At 39.1% G+C, this 18,430-nt stretch overlaps 1 protein-coding gene across 17 annotated transcripts in view; it reads left to right on the plus strand.

Annotated features, from left to right (window-relative positions):
• The window catches only part of SPATA7 (spermatogenesis associated 7), a 36,869-nt gene that overhangs the window by 13,112 nt on the left and 5,327 nt on the right, over positions 1 to 18,430 (plus strand). For 5 of the 17 annotated variants that reach the window (XM_081510372.1, XM_081510374.1, XM_081510378.1 and 2 more), the window contains 5 exons: positions 1,096 to 1,223; positions 11,140 to 11,609; positions 14,045 to 14,111; positions 15,778 to 15,893; positions 18,153 to 18,206. In XM_081510372.1, coding sequence (XP_081366498.1) covers positions 1,096 to 1,223; positions 11,140 to 11,609; positions 14,045 to 14,111; positions 15,778 to 15,893; positions 18,153 to 18,206 — 835 coding nt within the window. Of the gene's footprint in view, positions 1 to 1,079; positions 1,224 to 7,904; positions 10,895 to 11,139; positions 11,610 to 14,044; positions 14,112 to 15,777; positions 15,894 to 18,152; positions 18,207 to 18,430 lie in introns of all 17 variants that reach the window. The other 12 variants (XM_081510382.1, XM_081510383.1, XM_081510385.1 and 9 more) reach the window with 6 other exon arrangements.

Below are 18,430 nucleotides of genomic sequence, written 5' to 3' on the forward strand. Positions count from 1 at the left end.
CCTGTCTCTCGAGAAACCTGCATGCAGGTCAGGAAGCAACAGTTAGAACTGGACATGGAACAACAGACTGGTTCCAAATAGGAAAAGGAGTCCGTCAAGGCTGTATATTGTCACCCTGCTTATTTAACTTCTATGCAGAGTACATCATGAGAAACGCTGGGCTGAAGAAACACAAGCTGGAATCAAGATTGCTGGGAGAAATATCAATAACCTCAGATATGCGGATGACACCACCCTTATGGCAGAAAGTGAAGAAGAACTAGAGAGCCTCTTGATGAAAGTGAAAGAGGAGAGTGAAAAAGTTGGCTTAAAGCTCAACGTTCAGAAAACTAAGATCATGGCATCTGGTCCCATCACTTCATGGGAAATAGATGGGGAAACAGTGTCAGACTTTATTCTTTTGGGCTCCAAAATCACTGCTGATGGTGATTGCAGCCATGAAATTAAAAGATGCTTACTCCTTGGAAGGAAGGTTATGGCCAACCTAGATAGCATGTTTAAAAGCAGAGACATTACTTTGCCAACAAAAGTCCGTCTAGTCAAGGGTATGGTTTTTCCAGTGGTCACGTATGGATGTGAGAGTTGGATGGTGAAGAAAGCTGAGTGCCGAAGAATTGATGCTTTTGAGCTGTGGTGTTGGAGAAGACTCTTGAGAGTCCCTTGGACTGCAAGGAGATCCAATCAATCCATCCTAAAGGAGATCAATCCTGGGTGTTCATTGGAAGGACTGATGTTGAAGCTGAAACTCCAATACTTTGGCCACCTCATGGGAAGAGTTGACTCATTGCAAAAGACCCTAATGCTGGGTAGGATTGGGGGCGGGAGGAGAAGGGGACGACAGAGGATGAGATGGTTGGATGGCATAACCGACTCTATGGACATGCGTTTGGGTAGACTCCGGGAGTTGGTGATGGACAGAGAGGTCTGGCGTGCTGCAATTCATGGGGTCGCAAAGAGTCGGACACGACTGAGCGACTGAACTGAACTGAGTGTAAACATTTTTAGCAAGAAAAAAGTGCTCTTTCTTAGTCTTCAATCATGAAAAAAATTAATTTTTCTGTTTTACTCTATTTCAAAAGAATTTTTTCCCCTCAGATGCAGACCAACAACGAAGAGAGAAACTCAGAAAGGAATTAGCAAGGTGTGGAAGGGAGTTGAAATTTACTAAGACTCCAGTGCATTCTAAAAGTCATTCCAAATCATTACCTAACAGTCTACAAAAGGTAAGATAGTATTTTTACCTTTTCAAAGTAAATGTTTCTAAGATACTTCATTGATGGTGCAACCTGAGTTTTTGATAATGTTTGCTATAGGTCAGAATTGGTAACCTTTCCTGTAAACAGTCAAATAGTAACTATTTGAGGCTTTCCAGGCCACACAGTCTCTGTTGCAACTCTTGTGCCACTAGACCCCAGCAGTAGACAGGAGTGAGATGAATGGATGTTGCTTTGCTCCAGTAAACCGTTACTAACAGGAAAGATGGTGGGCCAGATTTATCTGTGGGGGGTATAGTTTGCTGACCACTGCTTTAGGTATTTTTTGATACCCTTTATCATCTGATTAAGGGAGCTCTTTTCAATTCCTCATTGCTTAGAGAATTTTCTTCCTTTCTCATGAATATATGTTAATTTTATCAGATGCTTTTTCTGCATTTTTTGAAATGATGGTACAGTTTTTCTTTTTAATCTATTTCAAATATAGTGAATTAAAATTGAGTTTCTAATGTTAAGTCAATTTTGCATCTCTAGTATAAATATAGCTTTGTCATGATATATTACCTTTTTTTACACAGTACTAAATACAGTTGCTAACATTTTGTTTAGGATTTTAACATCTGTGTCCATTATTGATATTGACCTGTCATTTTCTCTTTTTGTACTATGTCAGGTTTTGCTAGCCTCCTAAAATAAACTGGGTGCTACCTCCTCTTTTTCCATGCTCTAGAGTAGTTTATGTAAGTTTGTAATTATTTGTTCCTTGAATTTGATGGATTTTGACATTAAAATTATTTGGGCCTAGAGTTTTCTTTGTGAGATTTTTGACTGATTCAATTTTTGAAATCATTATAGAACTATTTTCATAATTGGTACATATGTAGAAAGTTGTCTATTTCATCTAAATTTTCAAATTCTTGGCATAGACTTGCTCATAATCTCTTAAATCATATCATAATCTCTCTTGAATATGTAGTATTTCTTCTTGTTATCTTAATATTGCTTATTTTTACCTTCTTTCTTCTATATAATCTCACCAGAGATTTGTCAGTATTATTAACCTTTTTAAGGGCATATTTTTTACTCTGTTGATTCTTTGTTAATTTGCTTTCTAGTTCAGTAATGTTCATGCTTATCTTTATTCACCTCTTTTGGCTTTCATTGAGTTTATGTTATAGTATTTTTTCTGCATTTGTTTAGCTTATTTTCAGCCTCACTTCTTTTGTAGTATGAACATTTTAAGGCTATGTATTTTTCTCCAAGTACTACTTTAGCTGCATTCCTTAAGTTTTGATATGTGGTATTTTTATTACAGTTCAGTTCAAAGTATTTTATAGTTTCCATTATAATTTTTTCTTTAACTCATTGTATTTTAAAAGTGTTCCTTAATCTCTATGTCTGTTTTTTCTCCTGGTTTTCTCTTTGCTACAGATTGCTAGCCTAATTGTATTTTGATCAGGGAACATCTGTATGATACTCATTTCTTGAAATCTGTTGAGACTTGTTTTATGTCCCAATAGGTGGACATTTTTTTTTAATGCACTGTAATTATGTGTTTGAAAAGAAAATATGTTTTATAGCTCTGTGCAGTGTTTAATATATAGTGTATTCATTAGATTAAGTTTTATATACTTAGATGTTCAAATCTTATTGATTTTTTTGTCTGATTAGTCTGTCATGATTATGTATTTAGGTATTAGCACTAGCAATTTTTGTTTTATATATTTTCAGTCTGTATAATTACATACAGACAGATTTGTTCTTGTTTAGTTGCTAAGTCATGTCGAACTCTCTTGCAACACCATGGACTGTAGCCCAGCAGGCTCGTTCTCTCCATGGGATTTCCCAGGCAGGAATACTAGAGCAGGTTGCCATTTCCTTATCCAGGGGATCTTCCCAACCCAGGGATCGACCCCACATTTTCTGCACTGGCAGGCAGGTTCTGTACCACTGAGCCACCAGGAGAGCCTACATAGAGACTTGGAGATGATGTATTTTCTTGGTGAATCAGACCTGTTGTCACTGTGCTTTGAATTTCTTTACCTTGATGCTTTTAATGTTAATATTGAAGTGTTTTCTGATAGTAATATGGTTAAACTAGCCTTCATTTCATTGGTATTCCTTTGGTATATCTTTCTCCATTTTTTAATCCTAATAGTTTAGATGGGTCAGATGATTCACTGATAATTTTTGTTCTTTAAAGTGAAGTGCTTGATACATTTTTATTTTTTCCTTCTTCTTGTGTTGTGTACTTTCTGTTTGACCCACGGTAGTGGGCAGAATTCTGAGCCCCACAGTGATGCCTACCTTTAAACAATCCCGTCCTCTTACATGTAGGCAGGACCTGTAACTTGCTTCTAACCATGGCATGTGGCAGAGGTGATGGGATATCACTTCCATAGTTGTTAATGGCAAAGTGAAGGGAATTTCCCCTGGTGACTGAGAGAAAGAGAAAATAGGTCTGGGAGTAATTTCTGTAGTGGTTGCTGTCCCTTCTCCTAGCCGTGTCAAAGAGACAAGAGAAAGGGGCTCTTTCTGCTCCTCCCCGAGAGCTTTTGGTGTGGCTCCTGGAGGAAGAGGCTCGCAAGCAGGTACAGACTCCGCAAGCCTCAGAGGCTTCATACACCGACACTAGTCTATACTCAGCCTTAGCAATTAGTCTTGACAACGTCAGTTAGCTGAAGACATCTAGCAACATCTCACCAGCTTGTGTGTCATTCAGCAGCTTCCTCACAAATAAGCACTTGCTCTGGTCCTGTTTCTCCCTGCAGCTGCCTGTCACACTCTGGATTTCAGGTTAGTTGGTTGCTCTGTGACCTTATTTCTCTCATTAGTTCAAGAAAAATTATTAATTTGCAGGGTGTCCAGCTTTTTTCTTGTTGAAACAGTGAGAGCTATGTTTTTACCATTTCTCAGCTGAAACTGGAAATCTTTGTGTGTGTGGGATGGTCTCTTTAAACTTTTTAATTTTGAAGATTTTAGCATCTGTAAAGACAGTGCTATAATGAACCCACATGTTCTTGTCCCCCATGATCAGTTCAGGGCCAGACTTACTTAGCCTCATTCACTGCCTCTTCCCAGATTATTTTGATGCAAATAACAGATCTATACTTTTTATCTGTAAATATTTCTATATGTATCTGAAAGACCACCGTACCATTATTGTGCCTTTAAATTAATAATTCCTTGATATCATCAAATATCCACTGTTCAGATTTCCCCATTGTCTCTTTTTTTTAGTTTGTTAGAATTGGCATCTAAATAATTTCAACTAATTGATAAATTTCTTTTAATCTCTCTTCCTCTCATCTTTTTATCCCATTGCAGTTTAGGTTTGGGAAAAACCAAGTCATTTGTCTTGGTTTACACTTTCTGTGGACCATCTGGGCAAATGCAGGTTTAGGCTGCAGTCTTATGTGGAAGCAGCATGTGATTTCAGATTCTCAAAGGCCAGTGTTCCCTCACTGCCAGTGTTAAGATGGGCAGGTTTCCTTGTAAGCGACTACTTGGGGTATAGCTGCTGAGAGGATCTCAGATTTGTGAGCATGGTCTCTCAGACTGTCTGGATGAGGCCCTGGGCTTTGTTTCCTGTCCCCTAGCAACAGCATCACCTGTTGGTAAAAGCCACTGTCACAGCTGCCCTTCCTGGGTACTGAGTGGCGTTTTTTAACTCCAGCTCTTTGTATTGTACATGAGGGTGGGACATGTCAGCAGGCAAGGGAGTGAGTTAGAGCACTTGTAAATTAGTAGTGAGCCTGGGTCCTTTTTATGAGAGGAGTGTGGGGCAGTCAGAGACCAGCTCTTAGTTGGGAAGTTATGTGACAGTTTGCAGTATGGGGAGGGCTTCCCTAGTGGCTCAAGTAGTAAAGAATCTGCCTGCAATGCAGGAAACCCAGGTTCAATCCCTGGGTTGGGAAGATGCCCTGGAGAAGGGCATGGCTACCCACTCCAGGATTCTTGCCTGGAGAATCCCATGGACGGAGGAACCTGGCGGGCTGCAAAGAGTTGGACATGACTGAGCGACTTTCACTCACTGCCGTGTGGGGAAGGAATGAATAAGACATGGTACGTAAGACAGCAGAAGGAGCGCAAGGAATGTAAAGTAGAATCCCCAGGACTTGGTGACTGACTCGATGAAAAGCAAGAGGCAGGAATTACAGAGTTCCCGGGTTTCTGGTTTGGGCAGTGGGGAGGATGGCGATCATTCACTGAAAGAATAACAGGACAAAGGGCGGGGTTTTGGGGGGGGTTAGGGGAGGCAGATAATATAAAGTATGGGTTTACTTCTTTGGACCTGCTTGCTTTGAGATGCCATTGGAATATCTAGTATATTCAGTAGAGAGTTGGATAGAAGTATCTGTGTCAAGAAAGAGGTGTGGGCTGAAAATAGATTTGGGAGTCATCAGGAAAGCTGTAACTACATTGAAGAGCCCCGAAGGCTGTTACACTGATAAAAGGACTAGAAATAGAGCTGTTTCCTTTAGAGTAAACCTACTATACACTGTGCCATCTGGGAATATGTTCGTCAATATTTGACTCATGTATATATTTTCATCTTTAGTGACTGTATTTTTCAACTGAAAATTTTAAATGCATTTCTGTTATCTAGCATTTTGAATATCAATTAATAATTATATTTGGAGGTAAGAGTGGGATTTGTTGAAAATAAAATATATAATTAAGTCTGTAAATATAAGAATTTTTCCTTCATTTTTCCTTTAGTCACTGTAACCCTGTAACTTTTTTTCTCTAAAAAGTTAGTTCATTATTCTTTTATATAGGTATATTTTTTACTCCATTTAGACTTCATAGTAATTTGCAATTCACTTATATTTTTATAAAACTTGATATATATTTAGGTACATTTAAATTAAAATTATCATTTGGGGCATAATATTTTGATAATTGGATGGGTTTTATGGGTAACAGATGCCTGTGGTTATAATCTGCATTTACTGAAAAGTTTGCTACAATTAAAAAGAAAGTGGTAACTTTAGCCTGTGGACATACTAGCTGTTTATATACATGAGATCAAGTAATCAAAAACCTTTTCTTTAATTTCCCACACTCTTAATATGGGCTGCTTTTTTTCTCTCACACATTTTGACTCACATGCTGTCACCTCAGACACTTCAGTCTGCACCCTGCACCCTACACACAGATATTCACCGTTCACGCACATCATTGGTGCAGCACATACTATGTGCTGTTAAGATTAGATGAATATATGAATGTGATTATGTTCTTAGATAAATGTATTTTAAAAGCACTATAAAACAACAAAAATGAGAAGCTGTTGGTTTGTCTTATAAAATACAGTTTGAAGCTTTTTGCAAAACAGGTGTAATCAAATTTTTAAATAAATTGTACACATCCTGTTCCACACTTGAATTGGTTCCTTAACTGTTTTAAAACCTGACAGTTGGAAAATGTCTGTATACCATTTTTTCTGACACTATCCCTGAAAAAGATTGATTTAATACTCAGTTGTTCTGTGATTATAAAATTGGTTAGGTATTCTTGATATAAAACGTGTTTCTGTAAACTTTCAATGATTATAACTTTATATAAATTTTTAAATCACAGAAACAGTTTATAACAAATTGCACTAAACTAGAAAGTGACAGTGGTCAGATTATCACCAGAATTTTTTCCCATTGACATATAATTGATGAGTCCTTTTTTGATTTTAGAACTTGACAGTGATTTTCTATTTTAATTTCGGTGAATTTACCAGTGTGTTACACGTTTTCTGTGAAAATTATATCCAAGCTTTCTGATATTCACAGCTAAAAATTATATAATCTGAAAAAAGCAGGTTGATACAGTTGATTTTACGCTGTGTTCTCCTGGTTCCCAAGAAAAGACAAGGCGGCATACATGGTAGAGATGATAAGATCTAAAGATGCAGGAGAGTTTCATGCCTGTAGTTGATTCAAGAGCAATTTTCCCAGCCCACTTCAGGCACATGAGAGTATATTTCTATCTTTAAAGACTTCAGTGTTTCATTTTGTTTATTAAATAGCCGTTACTGATAAGAATTTTCTTATAGGCAGTCTGATGCTTTATGTATCTCTGCCTGCTATGATCTCAGTTTGTACTCTTCCCCAAGTGTAAATAATTCCTGTGGTTATTATTTAATAGCCCTAAAAGACTTTTCAGATCAAACTAGAAATTGCTTTCCAGGGATTCAGACTCCTCTGATATGTAAGCTGCAGTGTGAACCTAGTTTGGTAATACTTTTTACAACTAACATATTAAAGTCATTAACTAAATAGTGCCCTAGTAACTCACAATTTAATGCCAGAATACTTCATTCCTTTGAATAATTTTGCTTTATATTTGTATAGAGTTAGAAAGCGCTTGGAAAGTCAATAGGTGGATTTGCCCTATTTTAGGCTGTAATCACAATATCCAGTTATCTGCAGTTTCCTTACGAGGCAGATCAATACTTGAGTTAGCTGACTTGTTTACTACCACGAAAGGAGTTAAAATCAGTTTAAGATTCCTGGACGTATAAAAAATGAATAATTTTCAAACGAGTCTGCAAAATAGTATGACACAATGAAGTGAACTCACTCAGTCGTGTCCGACTCTTTGTGACCCCATGGACTGTAGCCTACCAGGCTCCTCTGTCCATAGGATTTTCCAGGCAAGAGTACTGGAGTGGGTTGCCATTTCCTTCTCCAGGAGATCTTCCCAACCCAGGGATCGAACCCAGGTCTCCCACGTTGTAGGCAGACGCTTTACCATCTGAGCCACCAGGGAAGAGGACACAATGGGAGGAATTCAAGTCTGTGAGACCTGCACCTCAGTTTCTTCATCTGTGAAGTAGCGGCAATGGTTGGGCCACCACCCAGAAGTTGATGCAGTGATGAGATGAGTTGTATCTGTAGATTAACTAGAACAGAGCCTTGCACATGCTGTGTCCTCCATACATGGTAGTGAAGTGATGGAGTTATCACTCCTCTTGCTTCTGCTCGCTGGCAATAACCGTGGCTTGTGCGCTGAAGCACTCAGCTCCTCGTTCAGCGTATCTTCCTCTTATTTTCCTCCTCATAAGCTTGTAGGACAGATACAACTGGCTAAATCCTACCCTTTTTCACCTCAGTTTAACTTCCATGTAACTTCCCCTGTACCATTTAGTGAAGTGTCTCAGAGTTCTGTTATGGGTACACAGGTGTCCATAAAGTCTGGAATTATAGACAAGATTTCTTGGGCATCTTGTCTATAAAACAATAAAATATTACCTATACTCTTAAGCCTTATGAATCCACAGTAGAAATAGTTTTTCCAAAGTTAAAGCATACATATATACAATGTAATACTACGGAGCCATAAAAAATGAAATAATGCCATTTACAGCGACAAAGATGCAATGAGAAGTAAGTCAGAAAGAGGAAGACAAATACTATCAGTTCAGTTCAGTTGCTCAGTCATTTCCAACTCTTTGCTACACCATGGACTGCAGCACGCCAGGCCTCCCTGTCCATCACCAACTCCTGGAGTTTACTCAAATGCATGTCCATTGAGTCAGTGATGCCATCCAGCCATCTCATCTTCTGTCATCCCCTTCTCCTCATACCTTCAATCTTTCCCAGCATCAGGGTCTTTTCCAGTGAGTCAGTTCTTCGCATCAGGTGGCCAAAGGATTGGAATTTCAGCTTCAACATCAGTCCTTCCAAAGAATATTCAGGACTGGTTTCCTTTAGGATGGACTGGTTGGATCTCCGTGCAGTCCAGTGGACTCGCAAGAGTCTTCTTCAACACCACAGCTCAAAAGCATCAATTCTTCGGCACTGAGCTTTCTTTATAGTCTAATTCTCACATCCATACATGACTACTGGAAAAACCATAGCTTTGACTAGACACACCTTTGTTGGCAAAGGAATGTCTCTGCTTTATAATATGCTATCTAAATTGGTCATTGCTTTTCTTCCAAGGAGCTGCTGTCTTTTGATTTCATGACCAGTCACCATCTACAGTGATTTTGGAGCCCAAGAAAATAAAGTCACTCACTGTTTCCATTGCTTTCCCATCTATTTGCCATGAAGTGATGGGACCGGATGCCGTGATGTTAGTTGTTGAGTTTTAAGCCAACTTTTTCACTCTCCTCTTTCACTTTCATCAAGAGGCTCTTTAGTTCTTCACTTTCTGCCATAAGGGTGGTGTCATCTGCATATCTGAGGTTATTGATATTTCTCCTGCAATCTTGATTCCAGCTTGTGCTTCATCCAGCCCAGCATTTTGCATGATGTACCCTGCATATAAGCTAAATAAGCAGGGTGACAATATATAGCCTTGACGTACTCCTTCCCCAATTTGGAACCAGTCTGTTGTTCCATGTCTGGTTCTAACTGTTGCTTCTTGACCTGCATACAGATTTCTCAGGAGGCAGGTCAGGTGGTCTGGTATTCCCATCTCTTAAAGAATTTCCCGCAGTCTATTGTGCTCCACACAGTCAGAGCCTTTGGCGTAGTCAATAAAGCAGAAGTAGATGTTTTTCTGGAACTCTCTTGCTTTTTTGATGATCCAACAGATGTTGGCAATTTGATCTCTGGCTCTTCTGCATTTCTAAATCCAGCTTGAACATCTGGAAGTTCTCAATTCATGTACTATTGAAGCCTGGCTTGGAGAATTTTGAGCATTACTTTGCTAGCATGTGAGATGAGTGCAATTGTGCAGTAGTTTGAGCATTCTTTGGCATTGCCTTTCTTTGGGATTGGAATGAAAACTGACCTTTTCTAGTCCTGTGGCCACTGCTGAGTTTTCCAAATTTGCTGGCATATTGAGTGCAGCACTTTCACAGCATCATCTTTTAGGATTTTAAATGCCTTATAATATCACTTACATGTGGAATCTAAAATGTGGCACAAATGAACCTACCTACAAAACAGAAACAAGACTCATAGACATAAGAACAGACGTGTGGGTCCCGAGGTGGAGGGCAGGTGGGGGAGAGAGGAACTCAGACTTTGGGGTGAGCACATGGAAGCTGTTCCATACAGAATGAATAAACAAAAGGGTCCTACTGTATCATGGGGGGAACTGTATTCAGTGTCCTGTGATAAACCATCATGGAAAAGAATACAAAAAAGTATGTGTATTTAGCCGAGTCAGTTGCTGTACATCAGAAATTAACATAACATTGTAAGTCAATGCTACTTCAGTTAAAAAAATTTTAGTGAAGTTAAACCAAAAAGAAATAAAGCAGGCCAAAATGCCTTCCCTTTCAATGCTTTCCTCCCTGATGAGAAGTTGAGAAAGAAACATATATGAACTTTTTATGGCATAAATCTTTCTCAATTGTGTTTACAATATCAGTTACTTGACTCAGAGCTCTGCACATTGTGAGAAGTACCTTTTCATTCCTTCAAAGCGTTTAAGTCACAGAGGAACTGCTGGCACAGACAGTGGCCATGACGACAAGGCAGGGAGGGGCAGGCACTGCTGCCAGCTGTGGGTGAGAGAGTTAGTGCTCAGAGCTGGTGGAGAAACGCAGATGAAACTGAGGAGAGGGCGGCAGAGGCTGAGCCGGGTGGATCAACCCAATGGACATGAGTGTGAGTGAAGGACGGGAGCCAGGCGTGCTGCAGCCCATGGGGTCACGACGAGGCGGACGCACCTTAGTGACTGAACAACCACCACCTCAGGACGCAAGCTCAAGACCACAAATACTGGTTTGTCTTATTAATCACTTTTTTAGTTTCAGAAAGAAAAATGATTGCTATCACTTAGGTTTAGAATGATATTTTTATATATAAAAAAAACGAATATAACTTCATATATGAATTTTCAGGAACATAGACGTTATATTTGCAGGACGAAGCCCTGAGGCTCTACATTTTTTAATGTGTAATCAAGAGATCCCCAATTATCTGAATTTGTAAATGTGATTGATCACTGTTAAACCAAATGTTCTTAGCCTTCAGGAGAACCACAGGATGAAGACGGTTTGTTAATCGAAGAAGTGAATGAATTTCCATCTTTTACACAGTCACCAGTAACTTCTTCCGAGAGACTAAGTCTATCTAAGTCTCAGAAAGTCCTCACGAATTGTACTGAGAAGAACTCCAGCTGTTCCGTGTCCAGCATGGATTACGCTGCCTCTGGGCCCAGGAAACCACCCTCTGGAACCTCCTACGGCAGAAGGCCCAGGGACACATTCTCTGGTTCTCAGAGGTTTCAGTTAGTTATTTCAAAAGCACCCAGTGGGGACCTTTTGGACAAACATTCTGAACACTTTTCTAACAGACATTTGCCATTCACCCCTCGCACTTTAAAAACAGAAGCCAAATCTTTCCTGTCACAGTATCGATATTATACACCTGCCAAAAGAAAAAAGAATTTTACACATCGGCAGATAGAAGCTGAAACTCAGACTGAATTAAGCAGGTATCACACAGTAGCTAATAGTAGATCCTTTAAGATGTGGTAGAAATTAAATAATATTCCTTACGTTTGACCGTGTACCTATTGGGCCAGGCTCCAGGTCTGGTAGTGTCCTTTTGATTGCAATGAGATTAATGTAACTTTTCCTTCTGCATGAATCATTAGAACTATCAGAGTAATTGTTGAAAAAGATAAATAGCTATTAAACTTGTCAAGCTCTTTATAAACATGAATGTTATGTATTTTAATTTATTGTTTCAGACATGGTACTAGAACTTTTGTGTGTCTTTAAATGTACTTCCAGAGAATCCTTAAAATATGTCATCAAACAGCATTTGTGTAAATATGTTCATTGATTTTTGTTAGAAATGGCAAAACAGTGGACTACGTGAGGGGAGAAAAAGCAGTTGTCTAACTACCCCTATGTTCCCTTGCCTGCCGGTACTCAGCAACAAACCCTCAGGTGTAATGTAGACAATTGGGATAATTTCTGGAAATTAAATATAATTTGCCTCAAAAATATTTTCATGTATATAGTACCTGGCACACAATGAATATTCATTAAATGTTGCCAAATAATTAAAGAAAGAAGCAAATCTTGTTAAGTATTGAGTGTCAGCAGATTTGTGATTGTTTTTCCTAGTGTTATGTAAAAATGAACACTTATTTGGTACTAGGTTTTAATTATTTTTAAAAGTAAAAAACAATTTATGACTAGTATCTTTTTCTCCAGGTAAATATAAGAAGTATAGCAAGATCAGTCTGTATACATTTAAAGAATTAAATTAAATCTAATGGTAGAATTTTCAAGTGAAGATGAGATGATGAAAGCAAATGTTAGGTTGCTGCCAAAGTAATTGCCGTTTCAGACCTTGAATTTTAAATCATAATAACTCGGCTCACACACATCTTTATTGATCAAAATAGAAACCGTTACAGTCAACACATTTTTGCCAATGAGAAATAAGTTTGTTTATTCCTATAGCCTAAAAATCCATGCCTCAGGATTCAGTGACCTCTTGGAACACATTTTCTGCCTCCTGCTGGCTGTGGAAGATTTTTGCTTGCGAAAAGTTGTCGGGTTGCTTAAAGAAGTGGTAGTCAGTTGGCGAGATGTCAGGTGAACTGGCGACTGAGGCAGAACTTTATAGCCTGATTCGTTCAACTTTTGAAGCGTTGGTTGTGCAACGTGCAGTTGGGTGTTGTCGCGGGGAAGAACTGCAGGCGTTGCGGTTTTCCGTGCAGCTCGTTGATTTGTTGAGCATACTTCTTAGATGTAATGTTTTCACTGGGACTCAGAAAGCTGTAGTGGATCAGACCAGCAACAGACCACCAAACAGTGACCATGATGTTTTTTTGGTGCAAATTTGGCTTTGGGAAATGCTTTGGAGCTTCTTCTCTGTCCACCCGCTGAGCTGGTTGGTCATCACTGGTTGTTATATAAAATCCACTTTTCCTTGCACGTCACAGTCCGGTTGAGAAATGGCTCACTGTTGTTGTGTAGAGTAAGAGAAGACGATGCATCACAATGATTTTTTTGATTTGCAGTCAGTTCATGAGGCACCCACTTACCGAGCTTTTTGACCTTTCTAATTTGCTTCAAATGCCGAACAACCATAGAATGATCGACATTGAGTTCTTTGGCACCTTCTCGAGTAGTTGTAAGAGGATCAGCTTCGAAGATGGTTCTCGGTCGGTCATTGTCGACTTCCGATGGCCGCCACACTCCTCGTCCTCCAGGCTCTGTCTCCTTTGCAAAACGTCTGGAACCACCACTGCACTTTACATGCATTATCAGTCCCTGGGCCAAATGCGTTGTTGATGTTGTGAGTTATCTCCACTGCTTTACAACCCATTTTGAACTTGAATAAGAAAATCACTCAAATTTGCTTTTTTGTCCAACATCATTTCCATAGTGTACATATAAAATAAAAGTCATAGGCAAAAAAACATAAAGCACGTTCTGTACACTAAGAGAATGTGTAACATAACCACATTTATTTCAGAATGTATTCCAGTATCAAATGGCAAATTTCAACAATGCAAAAACTGAAATTACTTTTGCACCAACCTACTCTATCGGGTAGCTAATATATTGGGTTGGCCAAAAGGTTCATTCAAGTTTTCCATACCGTCTTACAGAAAAACCTGAACAAACTTTTTGGCCAACCCAATCACATACCTGCTGACTATGTTTTTGACAGCTTTTTCAAGATAATAGTTTCTATTTCCCTAGCCCCATTCTATCCAGCTGAAATCTAGCTATTTGAAAACAGGAGCAAGAGGCATATGTGATCCAAACCGTATCTATTCCCTGGTTGTCTCATTAGAAATCTCTCTCATGTTTGAAGTTGTTATTTTTTCCTGGACAGTAAAGCTTGTTTTCACCGTGGTTATGTCTTGCAGGTTTAACAATAATTTCTTTTAAAATATTACAGCTTTAAATCTGATTTTGAGACAGTTGAGATCAAGAACGCCACAGATTCAGAAATGAACATAAGGCAGGTAATAAAAATGAGACCTCTTTGTGTTACACATTAGAATTATAGCTGCCTTAATTGAATATGTGTAGCTCTTTGGACTGTGAAGAGTAACGTCTTGGTGACACGTTTTGCATGTGCTATAACCAGTATACAGAAGTATTGCCTGTGTACAAATGGTTACAGCTCTCCATGAGTGGCCAGATGGATCCTGCCCAATCTGGTAAGTCATCTGTTGTTAATGTGTTTTCTAGATGGTTGATTGGCTGGATGGCTGCCTGGCTGGATGAGTAAAATATCTTTAAATTCTTTTTTTTTTTTTTAATACCTTAAATGCTTTTCAAAGATGCAGACTCAAATCACTAAAGGAGCCAGAAAATATTGTGCAGAAGTTTAGTTTCTATGCCTGTTTTCTTTTTTTTTTTTTAAGAATTGCCACTGATAATATATAAAAATAGATATTATTCTCCTGTGCTTGCTCTTTTTTCTAGATCGTAAAAATCTTTTTTAGTGTTTGCATTTTGAATATTTAGCAATCATTTCTTTTAAACTGTTACAGCTTTAAGTCTGACTTTGAGATGAACTTTTTATTAATCATGCACTTGTTAATCATATACTTGTATCCTAATTTTCAAGTTATTGTTTGCGAAAATGCTTTGTCTATTAAAATCTCAAACAGACTCAGGGATAGAAGAATAAAATATAAGCACACTCAGCTTTTCTCCTCCCTTCTGAAAGTGGGTAGAGGATTGTGGGTTTCCATCTCAGCCATTAATAGCTGTGTGACATAGGGTTCTGCCTGCCACTTAAGGCCCAAGGATAGATCAGTTCCTCTGAGAGCTGAGTTACCACATCTAGAAATTTGTACTTTTAATGTTCAGGATCATTGGAAGGAATAAATGTTGTAGGTAAAATACCTAGTCTGACCTGGACTCAATAAATGATGGCTATGGCTAGCTTGAAGATACAGGAAGGGGGTTACCTCCATAGATAACTAAATAAACTAAAGCAGAAGTTCATTTCTATGACATTGTACTCCAGAGGTTTACCTGTAACCCTGTAAGAAAACGGCATGTCCCCTGACTCTATAATCAGCACCACCAGCGTCTACTTGAGTGTCAGCTGCAGTCTATAGACTGACATTCAGAAGCGCTTTTAACTGGCAAGCACGACACATAAATTAGCATCAGAAAGGTTAGATCTGATAATGCAGTTAAATGCTTGGCACAGGATGTGGCTCCCAGTCAGGGTTCCCTAAAAGTAGAAGTTTGTTAATATTGTTCAGAGTGCCAGAGCTGCCACTGCTTTACAGGTTGGATGAGCATTTGAAACAGATGAGCTATTTGAGTTTCTCAATAGTAGGATATTTACTCTCAAGTTAATTTAAAACTTGCAGATTTACTTCATTTTCTCTTTATATATATGTATAGTATTTAATGCCATTTAAAATATTCCTCATTAAAATATAAGAAATTGTTTTATCTTTAAATAAATTTAAGAAAACTTGATTGTATGAAAAAAGAATTATAAAATATCCTTTGTCCTAAAGGCATCAGTCATTTTTTTTCTGCTGGATATCTGTACTCTCTTTCATCAGATATTTTTGGAAATTTGATGTTTTGCTTTAGTTCTTCTTTCATAGTGTATGTTTGAAACGAAATAAAGATTTATTCTTCTCATTGCATCTCCAGGCATCTACTTGTGTGTCATATGGTACCAAAGGAAGAATAACCCCTTTACCTTTCCAAGGGCCCGAGTTACCGTGGGACAAGATTAAAGACGGTGCCCTGCAGTGTTCCTCGTCAAGGTAGTTCACCTGCTGACATCTAACCACTCTCCCGTGTAACAGACAGAGCGACATGAGTACTGGTCCGTCTGCATGCACTCCAGTCTAGTTTGGTATTACGCCATTCAGTTTTGCTAAGGAAATATTACAAAGTAGGTAGTCACTATAAAAGTTTAGATGGATTCATCTTGCTAATTCCTCACTAAAGCAAAAGGGGACCCTGGCTTGTACTATTTGCCATCACTATTCATCCGAGAAAGAATTTTCCCCAAGATCCTGCAGCGATGGTGCTCACCAGTTTACGTAGCATAGATAGTACTGGAGGACCTTACCACTTGAGGACTCGTCATTCGAGATTTGAACACACATCATATGCTTTGTAGAGGAGGCACTATTTTTTCAAACGATTCCTTGTGTTTAACAATTATGGAACACTGCCCGTAAATAAAAATGATAAGTTGTAGGTCGTATAGAACCTAAAAAATGCCTTTGATAGCTTCAGCTGTCAAATGCATTTCCAGTGTCAGAGTTTGGATGTGAGATGAAGGTGGTAGAAGGGAAAAAATGACTAAAAGATCAAGAATGAGCCGTCCTAGGGGCTTCCCTCATGGAGCAATGGTAAAGAATCTGCCTGCCAATGCAGGAGACACAGGTTTGATCCCTGGTCTGGGAAGACCCCACTGCCAGGGAGCAGCTAAGCCCGCGTGGAACAACCGTTGAGCCTGGGCTCTGGAGCTGGGAGCCACAGCTGAAGCCCGAAGGCCCAGAGCCCACGCTCCGCAGCAGGAGAGGCCACCGCCGCGAAAGACCTGCACACTGCAGCTGGGGTAGCCCTGACTCTTGGCAACTAGAGACAAGCCAGAAACTAGGAAGATAATAAATAAATAAAAAGTGAATTGTTAAAAAAAAAAGAATCAAAGACATCCCATAGCAAACTGGAAGCAAGCACATGCAATCCCTCAGGGCCCAGGTTTGCCCTTGGGCCTTTCCTTGGGGAGAGCTCACCTGTCAAGGCTTTGTGGGGGAGGTTGGGGGAGAGGAAAGGGCGGTTATTGCTAACTGCTCTGTCTAGAAACTCCTGAGGCTTTAGCTCTCATCAGTTGAGCCAGTCTGCAGTGAATAGAAAGAATGAACTCAAGAAAGCTATAGTCATCTTTCCTAGTCAGTCAGTTTAGTGGCTCAGTCGTGTCCGACTCTTTGCAACCCCATGGACTGTAGCACGCCAGGCCTCCCTGTCCATCACCAACTCCTGGAGCTTACTCAAACTCATGTCCACTGAGTGGGTGATACTATCCAACCATCTCATCCTCTGTCATCCCCTTCTCCTGCCCTCAATCTTTCCCAGCATAGGGTCTTTCCCAGTGAGTCAGCTCTTTGCATCAGGTGGCCGAAGTATTGAAGTTTCAGCTTCAGTGTCAGTCCTTCCAATGAATATTCAGGACTGATTTCCTTTAGGATGCACTGGTTGGATCTCCTTGCAGTCCAAGGGACTTTCCAAGAGTCTTCTCCAACACCACAGTTCAAAAGCACTCCAGTACTCTTGCCTGGAAAATCCCATGGACAGAGGAGCCTGGTAGGCTACAGTCCATGGGGTCGCTAAGAGTCGGACATGACTGAGCGACTTCACTTTCACTTTTCCCTTTCATGCACTGGAGAAGGAAATGGCAACCCACTCCAGTGTTCTTGCCTGGAGAATCCCAGGGACGGGGGAGCCTGGTGGGCTGCCGTCTATGGGGTCGCACAGAGTCGGACACGACTGAAGCGACTTAGCAGCAGCAGCAGCAGAGCAGCAGCAGCAGCTTTCTTTAAAAGAAGTAAAATATTATAATTGAATATACCTGTGAATAGAAAGCTTGGAATTAACTAATGATATAACTGAATAATAACAGAATTTATCATAATGGCCAGCTTACAGTTTTTTTCCATAGGAAAATATGTTTCCAACATCATTTATATTTTAACCTTATTCAAATTGATTATCCTTTTTACACGATAAGTTTCATAGTACATTTTTTAAAAGGATTATGAATTTGTAATTAGAAAACTAGTTTAAAAATCTGTCTGTGCTACTTAGTAACACATGACCTTAGCAGGTTACTTAGCCTTTCTGCCCCTTGGTGGTTTGTTTAGTGAGAACAATAATATCTTCCCAATATACTTGACAGGGTTATCCTAAAGATTAGATAAAGATAATGAATGTGAAAAGTGCTTTGAAATTCTGAAACCTGTTTATTACTACTGTATTACTATATGCCAATCATTCTGATTTTCTTTTTCCAGGGCAGTATGTCAATATTCGCTGCAGCCTCCTTCAGGGAGAAAAATGTATTCTGAGTAAGATCTTTTTGACTGTCTCATTTTGCTTCGTGGAAATGAAGAATTAAGGCTCACGAATTTTTATTAAATAAGTCAAGATTGAACATGAATTTTTCTTTACAACCAGCTTTGGGGTTTGGTCATATAGTACTAAATTTGAGAGAATTATTAATAATTCTTATTAATATTATTGATATTATTAATAATATTATCCAGAAATAGCTGAAATAATCACTTCATTT

The sequence above is a fragment of the Giraffa tippelskirchi genome, chromosome 7, assembly GCF_054371585.1.
Source record: "Giraffa tippelskirchi isolate mGirTip1 chromosome 7, T2T-mGirTip1v1.2.pri, whole genome shotgun sequence".
NCBI lineage: Eukaryota > Metazoa > Chordata > Mammalia > Artiodactyla > Giraffidae > Giraffa > Giraffa tippelskirchi.